The sequence below is a fragment of the Diabrotica virgifera genome, chromosome 10 (genome assembly GCF_917563875.1).
Source record: "Diabrotica virgifera virgifera chromosome 10, PGI_DIABVI_V3a".
Classification (NCBI taxonomy): Eukaryota; Metazoa; Arthropoda; class Insecta; order Coleoptera; family Chrysomelidae; genus Diabrotica; species Diabrotica virgifera.
The window spans coordinates 22,574,761-22,591,461 of NC_065452.1; the positions used below are offsets into that span (position 1 = coordinate 22,574,761).

Below are 16,701 nucleotides of genomic sequence, written 5' to 3' on the forward strand. Positions count from 1 at the left end.
TTTTATGTATTGTTACTACCTGCCCTATCTCCCAGTCTGCCGATATCCTCTTCTTTCCATATATTTTCAATAGTGTTAGTATATTTTCCCTCTTTATTGATCTGTCCATACTTATATTAATTGTTCTCTATTATAACTCTTTCCTCTTTATTTTTTATTCCGTTTGTTTTACCTTTGTATTTTTCGTTTGTTGTTTCTTTAATATTTTTTTTAAAAAATTTGTGTTTCTATTTGTTCTTCCTTGTTCTACGTCTTCCTTATTTTCATCTAGTTATCTCATTTACCAAATTTACCAAAAGCATTCGAAAAATCCGCAAGGACAGTATGGTCAACATTCGAAAAATATTTTTCGATAAAGACAATAAATCAGATATGAAGTAAAATTGTAAGGATTGTAACTCAACATATTGGTCACATGCATCAATATCTACATAGAAGAATAATTTTTCATACAAACACCATAAGAAATACAAATACCTTGGGCAAGTATATTTTGGAAAATAGTTTGATACAAAAGTTCAATTTAATGTTATCTTGAAACTAGACATTAAGGTGACAAGACACTTTTACCTTTACAGACATGGGAAAACTTCTGTAAGGTATTGGACTCACCTCATTGCCATATCAGTCGAAGAATTTAATAACAAATGACCATGTTATGCGCTGTTGATAATAAATCTCCATCTTAATAGGTAGCGTTTGTGGAGACAAAATCATTAACTTGTAACTGAACTGTATAATTACATTATGGCTCAATAATACAATTTCATTGTGACTGAACTTTAACTACTAATGGATAAAAAAATTATATAATACATTAAGAGACTTTGGACGTACTTTTTTTTATAACATTTATAAAATTAATATTAAAAAAAGGATTTGATCAATGTGTATGTATTATGGCGAATAAGTTTAGTATCTATTACTCAAAGTATTGAGAAACACAAACTAAACTTAAGTGATTAGGTCAGGTCTAACACAACCATTGTGTGATCCATAAAGTGATTGTTTGGATGAAACTTGTTATTTTGTTTATAGGACTTATATATATATATATATATATATATATATATATATCTAAATTATTTGCAAACAATCTACCTACTTGTTTTGGTAATGAAACCTGTATGGCCTTCCACTTTGAAGGCACTAGATGGCGCCCGGTATTTAAAATAAAATACCTAGAACGCCGAAAACAAGAGGCAATAATTGCTGCTTTCTACTTTAACAAAAGTATGAAAATAATGTGTAAATAATATACGAAATTAATATTCACACCTCCGTCTCTCCTACCATTCGTAGACCGGTTTCTGCATTATTGCGTCATCAGTACGACTTTATAGGAAAGACGAAGATGAGAACATTCCTTTCGTATATCTGAGGCCGCGATGCAGCCAAAAAGTCATTCAAAGACTGGTGCAATCTAAATTATTTGCAAACAATCTACCTACTTGTTTTGGTAATGAAACCTGTATGGCCTTCCACTTTGAAGGCACTAGATGGCGCCCGGTATTTAAAATAAAATACCTAGAACGCCGAAAACAAGAGGCAATAATTGCTGCTTTCTACTTTAACAAAAGTATGAAAATAATGTGTAAATAATATACGAAATTAATATTCACACCTCCGTCTCTCCTACCATTCGTAGACCGGTTTCTGCATTATTGCGTCATCAGTACGACTTTATAGGAAAGACGAAGATGAGAACATTCCTTTCGTATATCTGAGGCCGCGATGCAGCCAAAAAGTCATTCAAAGACTGGTGCAATCTAAATTATTTGCAAACAATCTACCTACTTGTTTTGGTAATGAAACCTGTATGGCCTTCCACTTTGAAGGCACTAGATGGCGCCCGGTATTTAAAATAAAATACCTAGAACGCCGAAAACAAGAGGCAATAATTGCTGCTTTCTACTTTAACAAAAGTATGAAAATAATGTGTAAATAATATACGAAATTAATATTCACACCTCCGTCTCTCCTACCATTCGTAGACCGGTTTCTGCATTATTGCGTCATCAGTACGACTTTATAGGAAAGACGAAGATGAGAACATTCCTTTCGTATATCTGAGGCCGCGATGCAGCCAAAAAGTCATTCAAAGACTGGTGCAATCTAAATTATTTGCAAACAATCTACCTACTTGTTTTGGTAATGAAACCTGTATGGCCTTCCACTTTGAAGGCACTAGATGGCGCCCGGTATTTAAAATAAAATACCTAGAACGCCGAAAACAAGAGGCAATAATTGCTGCTTTCTACTTTAACAAAAGTATGAAAATAATGTGTAAATAATATACGAAATTAATATTCACACCTCCGTCTCTCCTACCATTCGTAGACCGGTTTCTGCATTATTGCGTCATCAGTACGACTTGTACGACTACGAATTGGACTACGACAAGTCGTACTGATGACGCAATAATGCAGAAACCGGTCTACGAATGGTAGGAGAGACGGAGGTGTGAATATTAATTTCGTATATTATTTACACATTATTTTCATACTTTTGTTAAAGTAGAAAGCAGCAATTATTGCCTCTTGTTTTCGGCGTTCTAGGTATTTTATTTTAAATACCGGGCGCCATCTAGTGCCTTCAAAGTGGAAGGCCATACAGGTTTCATTACCAAAACAAGTAGGTAGATTGTTTGCAAATAATTTAGATTGCACCAGTCTTTGAATGACTTTTTGGCTGCATCGCGGCCTCAGATATACGAAAGGAATGTTCTCATCTTCGTCTTTCCTATAAAGTCGTACTGATGACGCAATAATGCAGAAACCGGTCTACGAATGGTAGGAGAGACGGAGGTGTGAATATTAATTTCGTATATTATTTACACATTATTTTCATACTTTTGTTAAAGTAGAAAGCAGCAATTATTGCCTCTTGTTTTCGGCGTTCTAGGTATTTTATTTTAAATACCGGGCGCCATCTAGTGCCTTCAAAGTGGAAGGCCATACAGGTTTCATTACCAAAACAAGTAGGTAGATTGTTTGCAAATAATTTAGATTGCACCAGTCTTTGAATGACTTTTTGGCTGCATCGCGGCCTCAGATATACGAAAGGAATGTTCTCATCTTCGTCTTTCCTATAAAGTCGTACTGATGACGCAATAATGCAGAAACCGGTCTACGAATGGTAGGAGAGACGGAGGTGTGAATATTAATTTCGTATATTATTTACACATTATTTTCATACTTTTGTTAAAGTAGAAAGCAGCAATTATTGCCTCTTGTTTTCGGCGTTCTAGGTATTTTATTTTAAATACCGGGCGCCATCTAGTGCCTTCAAAGTGGAAGGCCATACAGGTTTCATTACCAAAACAAGTAGGTAGATTGTTTGCAAATAATTTAGATTGCACCAGTCTTTGAATGACTTTTTGGCTGCATCGCGGCCTCAGATATACGAAAGGAATGTTCTCATCTTCGTCTTTCCTATAAAGTCGTACTGATGACGCAATAATGCAGAAACCGGTCTACGAATGGTAGGAGAGACGGAGGTGTGAATATTAATTTCGTATATTATTTACACATTATTTTCATACTTTTGTTAAAGTAGAAAGCAGCAATTATTGCCTCTTGTTTTCGGCGTTCTAGGTATTTTATTTTAAATACCGGGCGCCATCTAGTGCCTTCAAAGTGGAAGGCCATACAGGTTTCATTACCAAAACAAGTAGGTAGATTGTTTGCAAATAATTTAGATTGCACCAGTCTTTGAATGACTTTTTGGCTGCATCGCGGCCTCAGATATACGAAAGGAATGTTCTCATCTTCGTCTTTCCTATAAAGTCGTACTGATGACGCAATAATGCAGAAACCGGTCTACGAATGGTAGGAGAGACGGAGGTGTGAATATTAATTTCGTATATTATTTACATATATATATATATATATATATATATATATATATATATATATATATATATATATATATATATGAAATAAACGAAAGGATTTCTCTGGTGTACAGAAGAAATCCTTTCCGTAGCGGCCGTGACCATGTGAATTCAAAGTCTTGATAAAAGACTATGATATATATACATATAGTCGATCTTTATTCGAACCCACAATCATTGCATATCCTGCTTTTAATGTTATTCATGACAGAGTAACAGTGACACGATGTTTTTTAAATTTTATAATTTTACATTACTGAAATTTGTTCCCACTAAGACCAACGATGATACTCTTTCCACACAAAGAGGTGGTTCTAAAAACATCAGCATCCGTCCTGGCGGTGTTAGGATAAACAGGAAAATATAAACTAAGTCAACTGCTTTTCTGTGGTTTCTATTGCCACTTATCTCTAACTAAATTTTTACAAAAAAATTAGTGCTGGGACACCAATTCATAAGTAAATATTGTTTAGCTAGGTATAATTTGGCAATCTAATTAGTCACATCTCTTACTGATCATAAAACTATTGATATAAATTGATATAAGCTTGTTTATCATTCAAAAGATCTTTACAGAGATGAAAAGTATCAATTTCTCCTACAAAATTTATATAAACTATGTTACATGGATGTCAACAGGATATTCTATATGGTCAGTACATAGAATAAATGCAGATTTTTGGTCTTTTCAAGTCACTACAACAAAATTTTCTATTTATTATTTATTTAAAATCTGCATTATACTACTAACGGTGACTGCATACCTTGTATTACTAATATTTTAAGTATTTGTCAGATATATCACTCGTGAATAATTATTAATTGTATTATACTGATAAGAAGCTAAGAAAAGAAGTTCTTTTCAGTGAAATTACCTCGAAACAAGATATACATAAAACATCCAGTTTATGTAGTCAGTCATATTTTGAAATATATTCTAATATTCGAAATGGTCTACAGCATTGATTATTTTTTTCTACATGTATAAAGATACAATATGATATACAAGCTCTCCTTATTGCCTTTAAATATAGCACACACCCAGAAATAAATCAGGACTATTTACTATGGGAAAATTATTATTTTCACAAAAAGTTTGTGCTTTAAACTTTTAACGATTGTCTTCGACCTAAGAAGAAAACTCAACATATCCCAATAGTAAAATATCGTTTTATTTTTTCTGCCATCTTTGTATTGATCTAAATATTAAAATTAGGGGTTTTAATAATCGTTATTAAGTTTTCTCCTTTATCAACGTCGACAAAGCTTACTCGTAAAAAATAGTTTTTTTAGATAATATAGAAATATGAGCAGTAGAGCATAGAACAATAGAGCAGTTGATGTATACCCAAAAAAACGATACTCTCTCCATCAAACTACACTGCACAAACTTTCGCACGTATAGATTCATCTCGGCTAAGTAAGTACATACATACATCAAGCAATTGAATAAAACCCAAGATAAATTGATATAACGAGATGTAACTATTATTTACAGCACAAAACTACAAATTGTAAGCTCTCAGTTAATTTAAAATGTAGATAAGCAAGCCATCTGAGAGGTGTAATGAGAAACTCCTTTGTAGATACTAAATTTTTAGTTTCAAAGTTTTGTGTGGTGTTTGTTTATCTACTCACAGTTGACAGATTAGTACTGTTACGTTAGTTACAGTTTCTCAAACGTAGGAAAGGGTTTGAACACCTTATAATTACCATGTAGCGTTATGGCGATTGCGTTTGTTTATCTACTCACAGTTGACAGATTAGTACTGTTACGTTAGTTACAGTTTGTCAAACGTAGGAAAGGGTTTGAACACCTTATAATTACCATGTAGCGTTATGGCGATTGTGCGATTTTCAAACTCATTCCTACGTTTCATAGACTGTACCTGTCGATGACCCCCGAGATAATTCTTTGAATCGGACCCTCACTTAAACAACAATCGTCTACCTCTACCTGCTTTCTGGTGTAGAGTCTACAGTCGGAACTTTTCTATTTATTCCATATGGTTCTACGGACCGGTCTAACGAAATATCTGCGTTCTGGAGAATTCATGAGAAGCTCTTCCGGGAGTTGACATCCGGCTTTCGAAGGAAGTTTGGTCGAGTTACAGAGCTTAAGGCGGTTGACACGATCCAAGTTGAATCCAAGTGTACTTGGTCCTTGGACGTGTAAATTACTTGGACGTCAAATCAAATAACCATTGCAAAGATGGCGAAAGTGATTATGGAGGGTATTTAAGTGGTTGCTGACTGCTGATATGTTAATATGAGCTTGAAATCCAGAAAAGAGAAATAAAAAGAAAAAAAAGGAAAATTTTGACTCGTAATTGGATATGTGAGGCGCTTGGAGCTTCGTCTAATTTTCTGAGTGAAGTAGTAAATGAAGATTAAGATACATTTAAAAACCATTTAAGAATAACTACCGAACAATTTGAACAACTATTACAAATGGTCAATCCAAAAGTTTAAAAAGTTGATACAAATATGAGAGAAAATTTTTTTGAATGAACATGTGCATAACTCATCATGTAGTGTAATTATTAATGTAATGTAACGGATATTTGTACATACATAACAATACCCAAAGTATAAATATCGATTCCTCGTTGTTAGAAATGTTCCTTACTTTTGGTGTACAGAGTAAAAGAATTATGAATAAAACAATAAATTATTTTATATAGCGAAATAACCAGATGTCCGTAATACCGAACCAAACAACGATTGGCATGTCGGTGCCTGTGAAGAGATGAAAAAATGGAAAAAAAAGGCCCTCCAAAAGGTATGGGTTTACGGTTTTTTTGATATTGCACTATTTATGGATTTATTACCTACTGTACTACAACTGTATGTAATAGAAAGAGAAATTTGTTTGCTTTGAGTGGACTACTTTACCTTTTAAGTATGTACCAAAAATAACGAGTATAATAAGTACCGGTTATCGATATAGAAATAATCAAAATATGTAAATATAAGTAATATTTTTGTTAACAGAAAAATGATAAAATGGAAAAAGAAAAATAATACGATATACCACAATCTGAATCTATTGAGATGTTACTTCAACAAAAAGAAAGCATTAAACAGATTATCCTCGTGCAAAAAAAAAGAATAACAATAAAGGTTGCGTTTACGCACCTTTGCCGTAAATGGGTTTTAACACACTGACGATATGAAAAAATATTCAAACCACGCTATATTGGGCACATAAATGTCTTCAGTTGACGCATCTGTTATAGTTAATGCTTTTATTTTTTCGGCTTCCTGTTGATACGTAGTTCTCATGGCATCAATTTTTTTAATACGTTCTTTTTTGTGAAACCAGGAATTTGCATGTGCATTTATATCCGTTTTAGGGCCGTACTTCTAGCATCCTTATTTTTATATTCATTTATTTTTATATTCCATAATGCTTCCTCAGCCTCTTACAGCTCCATAAATCTAACGCTCTCCCTTTCAGCCCATTTTCTATTTGTACTTATATCCCGTATTTTCCGAGTGCCACGCCATTGTAACTTTACACTTTGACACTACTTGGAAGAAAGTTGGCCACCGTCCTAGTCAACTTGGATAGAACCTGTTGATAGAAATTTACTTGGACGAGTAGGTGACACGATAAAAGTAGCTTCCAAGCGTTGCGCGCAGCGTCCAAATAGACTTGGATGAAGAACACTTGGAACGTGCCAACCCGCTCACACGAATTAAAGTAGCTTGCAAGTGTTGCGCGCGCAGCGTCCAAGTAGACTTGGACGAAGTACACTTGGATCGTGTTAACCCACCTTTAAGGCCAACTGCCAGCTCCCGGAAAAGCTTCTCACGAATTTTCTAGAACACATTTCTCGTTGGACCGGTTCGTAGAACCGTATGAAATAAATAAAAAGGTTCCGACTGTAACCCCAATACCAGAAAGCAGGTAGAAGATTTGTCTCGGGAGTCATTGACAGGTAACTAGCGTAACAGTATAAACTGAACTTTGGCGCAACAATATGTTTAGAATATGCAAACGTATTTTGGTGCTGTAAATTTTAGCATAACTTAAGATATGATTCGATGTATGTTGAAGATATTGTTAATGATGAAGAAGTACATATGGATCCGAGATAAAATATATCGTGTTTTGTTGTGAGGCCTTCTGATTCTGAACATAGTCCAATGCAGCGTGTTATTCCGCCGACGACTATGACAGGGGTGGGGAGGGGCGGGGCCAGTCTCATACGTCCGCAGTTCGTGAACTGATGCTGGGTGTTCGGCTGTGTATCACTACTTTGTGCCCGTTTCTTTCCACCAAGACTGCTGTTTGTCGAGCCTCAAGCTCCCCTTCACCATCGATATCACCTTCGTCACCGGACTGGTCGGTAGCACCACCACGATTCCTTTTGTGCTTTCTCCACGCGTTTTGAATTAATCTAGCACAATATTCTTCCCTTTGTCGCCAAAGGGTCGAACTAACTGGTTCGTAGCCTACCTCGTTTGGTCGACCTTGCACTTCGGCCAATTCAGCAGTTTCCTCGATAGCGTTTCCTTTTCGAGCAAAAAAGTCTTTAGTAAGAGCATCTAAGATATCTACACAAAACATGAGATCACCCTTGCAGATTGGAATGTCCATAGAAACTATTTTGTATTTATTCGGTTTATGTATTTGTAGTGGAGATTCCAATACATCTAAAAAGTCGGATAGTTGATCATATCGTATGTACTGTGTTCCGTCTGGATCGAACTGCTGCCAAATTTCGTAGTACATATCGTAGTCATCGTCTGTTAGACCTTCTTGCACATCTTCAGTAGCTTGTGAATAGTTCTCCAAAATGACAGCGATGTACATATTTATGACTATGAGGAATGATATAACGAGATAGCTTAATAAGAAAGCTATACCTATCGTGGAATTACCACAATTACCCGTTTCTCCTATTTCGTTGTCTGGTTGCTTACAGTCTTCCTCATTTATGATTCCATCTAAGACGCCATCCCAACCGGCCGAAGTGGACATCTAAAAAAAGAAAAAACAAAATTGTCACAACTGTTTTTTAAATATAAAAAATTACTTGAAAAAGTAACTATTTAGTATTTGTTTAAATATTTTGTTTTTAACTGCCTATACAGAATCAATATCTTAATAGTTCTAGCTAATCGTCAATGGGGAGTAGAAGATAAAGTCCCCTTAAGAATTTACAGAACCTTGATCCGCTCTAGGTTGGATTACGGAAGCATTCTCTTAATATTTATTTCCGAGGCTCACCTTAAAAGCCTGAATCCAGTTCAAAACACTGGCACAAAATACGGATAATATGACCCTTATGTGCGCCAATGGTGAACATAAAATTCTTAATTGTATGTCAAAAAATGCACAATAACTACCTCTTAAAATCCATCAAATTTCATTTGCATATCTCAACCGGTTTTAGAGCAATAAATAAATCGTCAGTTTGTAAGAAAAATTTCAACACCTCCTATCTCGGAAGCGAAGCATTTGCGGACATACCTTTATAAAGCGCAAACTGCCATTATTTTTTATGCAGAATTACCCCTTAAAGTTTGCCATACTTATTTAAAAACACCCTGTATTGATGAAAACATGGCTAGATGTTAAAGAACTTTTTTATTATCCAACACAAGCGAATGAATAAAAAAAACGGGATGTTAAGAAAACCTGAGGCTGTAGTTGGGATTTAATTTCAGTATTTTATAAATGCTAGAATATTCCACAGGGTGACTTTGAGAAAAAATCACAGTTTGATTGGTACACCCGGCATACAATGACAATTTACCTCTCTAGCAACAATATTATTGCAGCGATATTCCTAAAGAATAAGGCTATAACATGATTAAAAATCACTGAAATCGGACAATAGGTTTGAAGTTCGAGCCATTAAAAATGACCAATTTTTAAGGTGGTGCATTAATTTCTTGGAAAAGTGTAGTTCTTTTAAATAATATTATATAAACACACAAAATTGTTTTATTGGTTTTTTCGATCATTAAAAATATATTTAAATATTCATTTTATTTATTAAAATACAGTAAGTTCATGTCCCAATGTAGAACCAACACTGTCCCAAGGGTAAACTACAGGTTGAACCTTAAAGCTAATGGCACTGTACACTTATATGGTAAGTACTGATTTACTCGTTGGTTACAATAGATATTTTTATTATCTATTTAGCGCCTCAATCTACCTTCTTTTACCGGGATCAAATATATTTCAGTGTCAAATGAAATATATTTGAAAAGTAATAGTAAATTTTTTCCCAAGGTACAGTTATGATCACTGAATAGTTTACACCTTAATTTTTATATTGTAATATGTACTGTAAAATTGCAGTGTCGTACGGATTTAATAAACGTCAAAGTCAAAATTTCAAAAAGTTAAAGCTTGTCAAAAATTTCGCGGGTGTTGAAAAATTAAATAAAACGATATCAATCTCCTCCAAAATAGTTGATGCATTTGAATGATTCGCAAAAAGCAAGAGCAGTTGTCAAACTTGAAGAAGGTTGGTCACTAAGGCAAGTTGCTGCGGATTTGAACGTGAGCCATATGTGCATATGGAAAATCAAACAAAGATGGGATAATTTTCACTCTATAGCACGGTTGGGCGGTTCAAGATGGCAGAAGATCTCCACAAATCAACAAGATGAGATGTTAAAGGATTATCTGAGAGAATCTCCTTTTGCCACAGCTCAAAAAGCTAGAGAAGAGACAGCGTTTCCGGGTAGTATTTGTACTTCACGTAGAAGAATTAAAACAAGTGAAGTGATAAATTGTGCAGCTGCAAAGAAACCTTTTTTGACTGAAGATCACAAGAGGAGAAGAGTTGCATTTTGTAATGAATTTATAAACCGTGAAGAGAACTGTTGGTCTAGGGTGCATTTTCAGATGAAAAAGTATTTCAGTCATATATCAATGTAAGAGTAAGAGTTTATACGCCGAGAAATGATAGGTATGATGAACAATATACGCATAAGAAATAATGGAGGATTCTCGGTCAACGTATGGGGATGGATACGTGCTGAAGGCCCGGGCGTTTGTTATCATATAAAAGAAAAATTAACAAGATTACATTACAAACATATTCTTGAGAACACTATGTTGCCATCGGTGATCAAGAGATTTCTCAACAACGACTTCATCTTCCAACATGACAATTGCATACGCGTAGAATTGTTTGAGAATGGCTGGAAGAAACTCATGTTAATGTTTTTCCGTGGCCTTCCCGGAGTGCAGACTTTAACCCCGTCGAAAATGTGTGGGCAGAGTTAACGAAGAATCTAAATGAAAGAAACCTTAGACCACGGAATAGAATTGAATTATGGGAAGCAATTGAGCATGCATTGGAAGAGCTTGTTGACTATAACGTAAGGGGATTGGTGCTATCTATTGACAATAATGGGGCTTCCACCAAATATTAATTATTGTTTATTATTTATTATTGTTTATCATTATTTAATATAAAATATATTTAAAATAAAATGGATATTTTAAAACCAGACTTCCTTATTTTCGATATTAACACCATAATCCAGTTTATTTAAAAAACTTCTTTCTATACTTTCCATTTTGTTAAATTTCGTAAAATATATTTAAATTATTATTATTTTTTAATTTTAATCAACGTATTCTAGGTACACCACTGGTAACGCCACTTTGACGTAAAAGGTGCGTTCAAACGAGATAAGAATTTAAAAAATCGGCTCCTAGATACATAAGCCTGTAAACTATTCAATGACCGTAACACTACATGCCCTTCCACTAATTTACAAGTTAAAAAATCCACAAGGAAATTATATTCCTGTAGCTGGCTGTATACCATACATCACAAAAAATTACTAAAATCCTTTATAAAAAGGTATATTTTATTAAAATCCCTATAAAGGGCTACATCACTTAACGTTTTCAAAATAACAATTCCATCATCAGTGCTTGGTACAGGTTAAAGAACAGGCTTGAGCCACCAAGATATGTGGGTGAACACCCTTTAGATCAGGGGTCACCAATTATATCCTGAGGGTCCGTTTCGAAAACCTATGACACTTGCGGGGTCCGGAGTTAATACTACCTGTCTAGGTAGTTCGTTTACCGAATTGGTTGTCCCAATTCGGTAAACAAATCAGAAGGGTGCAGTGCGAAATTTTTAGGCAGAAATTGTTTTTAAAAGTTTTTTAATAAATCCAAACCATAATCTTTTTTGCTCCCGAAAATATGTTTTTAGCATTTTTGGGTCATCTTAAACAAACAAGATTTTCTGTCATTTTTCTCAAAACTTGATAGATTTCAAGTTTTAAGCGATTTATAAACTGAAAAATGCGAAAATAATCATTTTCGAAGCTTGAAAAGGTATGTGTACATTATTATTTTTGCGGTTGTTAAGTGCATAAATTGATGTTTAAACATTCAATTTCAAGATTCTGATGAGTTATCGGGGTTTATTTCAATTTCGACCATTTGTTTTTATTGGCGTATTTAATTAGCACATTGGCAATAATTAATTGAATAAATAAATAAATCATAAAGAAAAAAATATGTTAATAATAAATTATAAAATTTTAATAAATGTGGAGTATTTGTTGGACATTTTTTGCCTAAGTACGTATAATATGTATAATAAGTGCGACAGAGACTCGCATAATTAACAATTAAGAAACAACGGTCTATATTGAAGTAAGTCCCGATTACTCGTTAGAATCTTGAAATTGAATTTATAAACTTCAATTTAGGCACTTGGCAACCTGAAAACTAATAATTTACATAATTAGTTTTCAAACCTCGAAAATGCGTAGGTATTTTCACATTTTTCAGATTTTAAATTGCTTATAACTTGAAAACCATCAACTTTTGAAAAAAATGACACGAGACCTTTTTTAAATACAATTTTCGGGTCTAAAAGGTAATTTTGAATTTGTATAAAAATATTGTTTTGCCCGGCAGCCCGGGCCCCATCTGATTTTTTTAATGGGACATTTTTGAACAGGAATCAGGAATCCACACAAAAACCGAATCAGAAAATTTGTTATTCTTTACAAAATTAAATTATCAGTGGAAAAAATTACATTTTTTATTATGTACAACCTGTCTGAAGTTTGGAGTGAGTTTGGTGCAACTGATTATCATTGGGGAGTTGAGATATTCATCTGTGAGCTGAGATCTGTACCGAGTTTTAATAAAGTTCATTCTTGATAAAGCGGCTTCGCACACATAAGTTGAGTCAAACATAATATACAATTTCATGGCCAAACATTTTCCAAATTGCCAAACGCTATATTCTGAATTTAATGACGGCCCGCACAAAAGTAGCTCACGGTCCGGATGCGGACCGCGGTCCACTAATTGGTGACCCCTGTTTTAGATCTTATATATTTATAAAAGTTTACATAGTTGTATTAAACTTTAAGTGATATTTAAAATATTCCTAATAACTAACTTGCTAGTTAATGTCCGTGATGTGAGGATCAAACCTCTGGACAAAGGAGCCCACGTGGGGAGAGTCTTTTTATAAAGGATTTTAGTATTTTTTTTTTATAAATGAAACGTCAACATTTAGCTAATGAAATAATTATTTTTGTGAAATCTTACCTGAAATAGAAGAATCATTGACTGTCCAAAGGTTTTGAAGTTATAGACGTCATCGAGTCCGCTTTTGTTCTTGACGTGCATGAAGAACGACATTCCGAAGATAGCAAAGATGAACATGACCAAAAATAGTAGTAAGCAGATGTTGAACAGGGCAGGCAGTGACATGGCAAGTGCGAAAAGCAGTGTGCGAATTCCTTTTGCTCCCTTCACCAACCGAAGGACTCTACCGACTTTAGCAACTCTAACGACCCTTAGTAAAGTCGGTGACACAAAGTATTTTTCAATAATATCACTGAGCACCAGTCCCAAAATTGATAATATAACAACCACTAAATCAAAAAGATTCCAAGGTTCCGTAAAATAGTGATAACGCAAAGCAAACACTTTCATGAGGCACTCGGTACTAAATATAACTATGAAAATCATATTTAGGTAGTCCAGAACTTTTGTAAAAGTCTCTTTCTGCTTGTAATGGTCCATTGTCATCGTCAACATGTTTAAACCTATAAACAACATGATGATCATGTCGAACTTCTTATTCGTTACTATTTCGAACACTATGGCCTGAGGTCTCCACTGAAATATACAAAATTAATTAGATACAATTAAAATGGCAAGTGATCGTATTAAACAAAAATTAATATTTTAGTACATATATCTCCTTTACAGTCATAGGGTGGTAGGAATAAAAACGGAGTATAAACTCAGAATATGTTCTCATGCGTATGAGCATAAAGTATAAGTTTATACTCCATTTCATATGAATAAAAATATTTTGATATGATGAGTTTCTACTCAAAGTACATAAGAGTAGATACTCTCTATTTAATTTTTAAATCGTTGGAAATCGTTGTTTTAGTTGTCCAAAACACCTTTCAATTAATACACGCTCCTTTGTAAAAAATTTGTTATAAGCAAGCTCTGCAAGAGTATTTGGATTTCTAAAGGGCACCATTAACCACGGTGCTACGCCATAACCTTTATCTCCTAAAACTATTGCATTTGACCTCCTAAACTAATTTTTAGCAATGTTACAAATTTGTGAGTTGCTTCATATCCATGAAGCATAGACGGATCCTGGCCAAGATGAGTCCACGGCTGTAAACCACTCATCTGCATTGCAAGTGGCTTCAACGTTGATACTGTGATTTCCTTTGCGATTGATATATTCATCATCATGAAGAGGTGTTTTTTTTTATTTTTATGTAGGTGTTATCGATCACACCTACGGCATACGGAAAAGTGTACTTTGTTTGCCATCTTTCTTTAGCTTCCTTTATACCCACCGGAGTATAAGAAAATTTTATCCAACCTGCGCATTTTTGTATTATCTGGTCAGCAACGTGCGTCATAACCTTAGACACAGTAGTTTGATGAACACCAATATATTCTCCCACTCCTGTTCGAAATCTCGGATCACCTACATATCTTAAAAATATTTTTATTTTATCAAAGTTACCTACATATAGCCCCATATGTTGTTTCTCCCGATTCTTTACTATAAAAGTTATTTAAAAGCCACTCAACATTTTCTTTATTAAATCAAAATAATACTTTAAAATCATGATCACACGTATTTCTTCTTGGTTTATAATATTTTGTTTGAACGCAAATTAAACATGAACTCAGCCATAGTAGACCAGGGTAATAAGGTTTTTTCCATGACACTCGATCAACCAGGGTACTGAAGCGTTTTTTCGAGAGGTAATACCTATAAGAGCAAATTGTAACTATTTCCTGCGTAGAATCTGGCGGCCATTTTTATTTATAAACAATTAAGTGTCAAAAAATGGTATTTTTCCCTTTTTTTTTTCAAATCAATGGAAAACAGTGAAACTTATGGTTTTTTTAGTACAAATATCTTTGAGATTATGGAAAAAGCTTTAAAATGACGTATTACAAAGTTTGATATACTTATTTATTGTTAATATAATTGCGAAAAAAGGTCGGAATTGCAAATCTTTGGTGCTTAATATGTGATAAAAATTTCAAAGCGATTCATTTAATTATTTAAATTTTATTCAAATTGTTTATCCCAGAGAGCATTTTTTTTGCAATAACATAAGTCAAAAAAAAAATGACGTTAGAACCATTCCACAGATGTCAAATGAAAGAGCATGAGCTATATTTTCAACTTGGTTTAAAAAAAACGAAAAAAAATGCATTTATTAGTAATAAATAATTATGCAAAAGTATCGTAAATCTTTCCTTATAAACTTTTTATTTTGTTATATAAGAAATTATATATATTTATTACAATTTTTTATCAATTATGATAGAAATAACATTACTTGGTAGTTGTGCACTTAAAACAGGGTAAAAAAGCTAATTTTTTTGGAAAAAGTGATTCAAAAAGTTTATAAGGAAAGATTTACGATACTTTTGCATAATTATTTATTATTAATAAATGCATTTTTTCTTCGCTTTTTTTAAACCAGGTTGAAAATATAGCTCATGCTCTTTCATTTGACACCTGTGGAATGGTCCTAACGTCATTTTTTTCTGACTTATGTTATTGCAAAAAAATGCTCTCTGGGATAAACAATTTGAATAAAATTTAAACAATTAAATGAATCGCTTTTAAATTTTTATCACATATTAAGCACCAAAGAACCCTTATTTGACAAAAATTTCAAAGCTGTACACTAATTTTTACAATAGATATTGCGAAATTATTTTTTTTTGCAATTTCGACTTTTTTTCGCAATTATATTAACAATAAATGAGTATATCAAACTTTGTAATATGTCATTTTAAAGCTTTTTCCATAATCCCAAAGATATTTGTACTAAAAAAATCATAAGTTTCACTGTTTTCCATTGATTTAAAAAAAAGGGAAAAATGCCATTTTTTGACAGTTAATTGTTTATAAATAAAAATGGCCGCCAGATCCTACGCAGGAAATAGTTACAATTTGTTCCTATAGGTAGTACTTATCGAAAAAACGCTTCAGTACCCTGGCTGCTGAAGTGTCACGAACAGGGTATATTTTTGCCTTATTACCCTGGCCTATAGCTTTGCCACGATCAAACTGAAGTCTGGTAGACTCCAAATTTACCGAGTAGATTCTCACCCTAAAGAGCATAAATATATTTTTATTCATATCAAAAGTGAGTATGTCAACACAACAAACTATACATAAGAGTACCTACTCAAGCCGAGTATCTACTTCTGATTTTTAGTCTTACCCGAGGAGTATGTACTCCAACATTTGGAGTATAAACTAAATTCTCATTTT

The 16,701-nt window shown here is 33.6% G+C and overlaps 1 protein-coding gene across 1 annotated transcript in view; it reads right to left on the reverse strand.

Moving 5' to 3' along the window:
* Positions 1-3,844: 3,844 nt before the first annotated feature.
* The window catches only part of LOC114329190 (sodium channel protein para), a 285,131-nt gene continuing 272,274 nt past the window's right edge, over positions 3,845-16,701 (reverse strand). Inside the window, exons 26-27 of the mRNA XM_028278218.2 lie at positions 13,464-14,039; positions 3,845-8,885 (exon numbers count right to left, since the gene is read on the reverse strand). Of these exons, the coding sequence (XP_028134019.1) occupies positions 8,106-8,885; positions 13,464-14,039 (1,356 nt within the window). The 3' untranslated portion in view covers positions 3,845-8,105. The remainder of the gene's footprint in view (positions 8,886-13,463; positions 14,040-16,701) is intronic.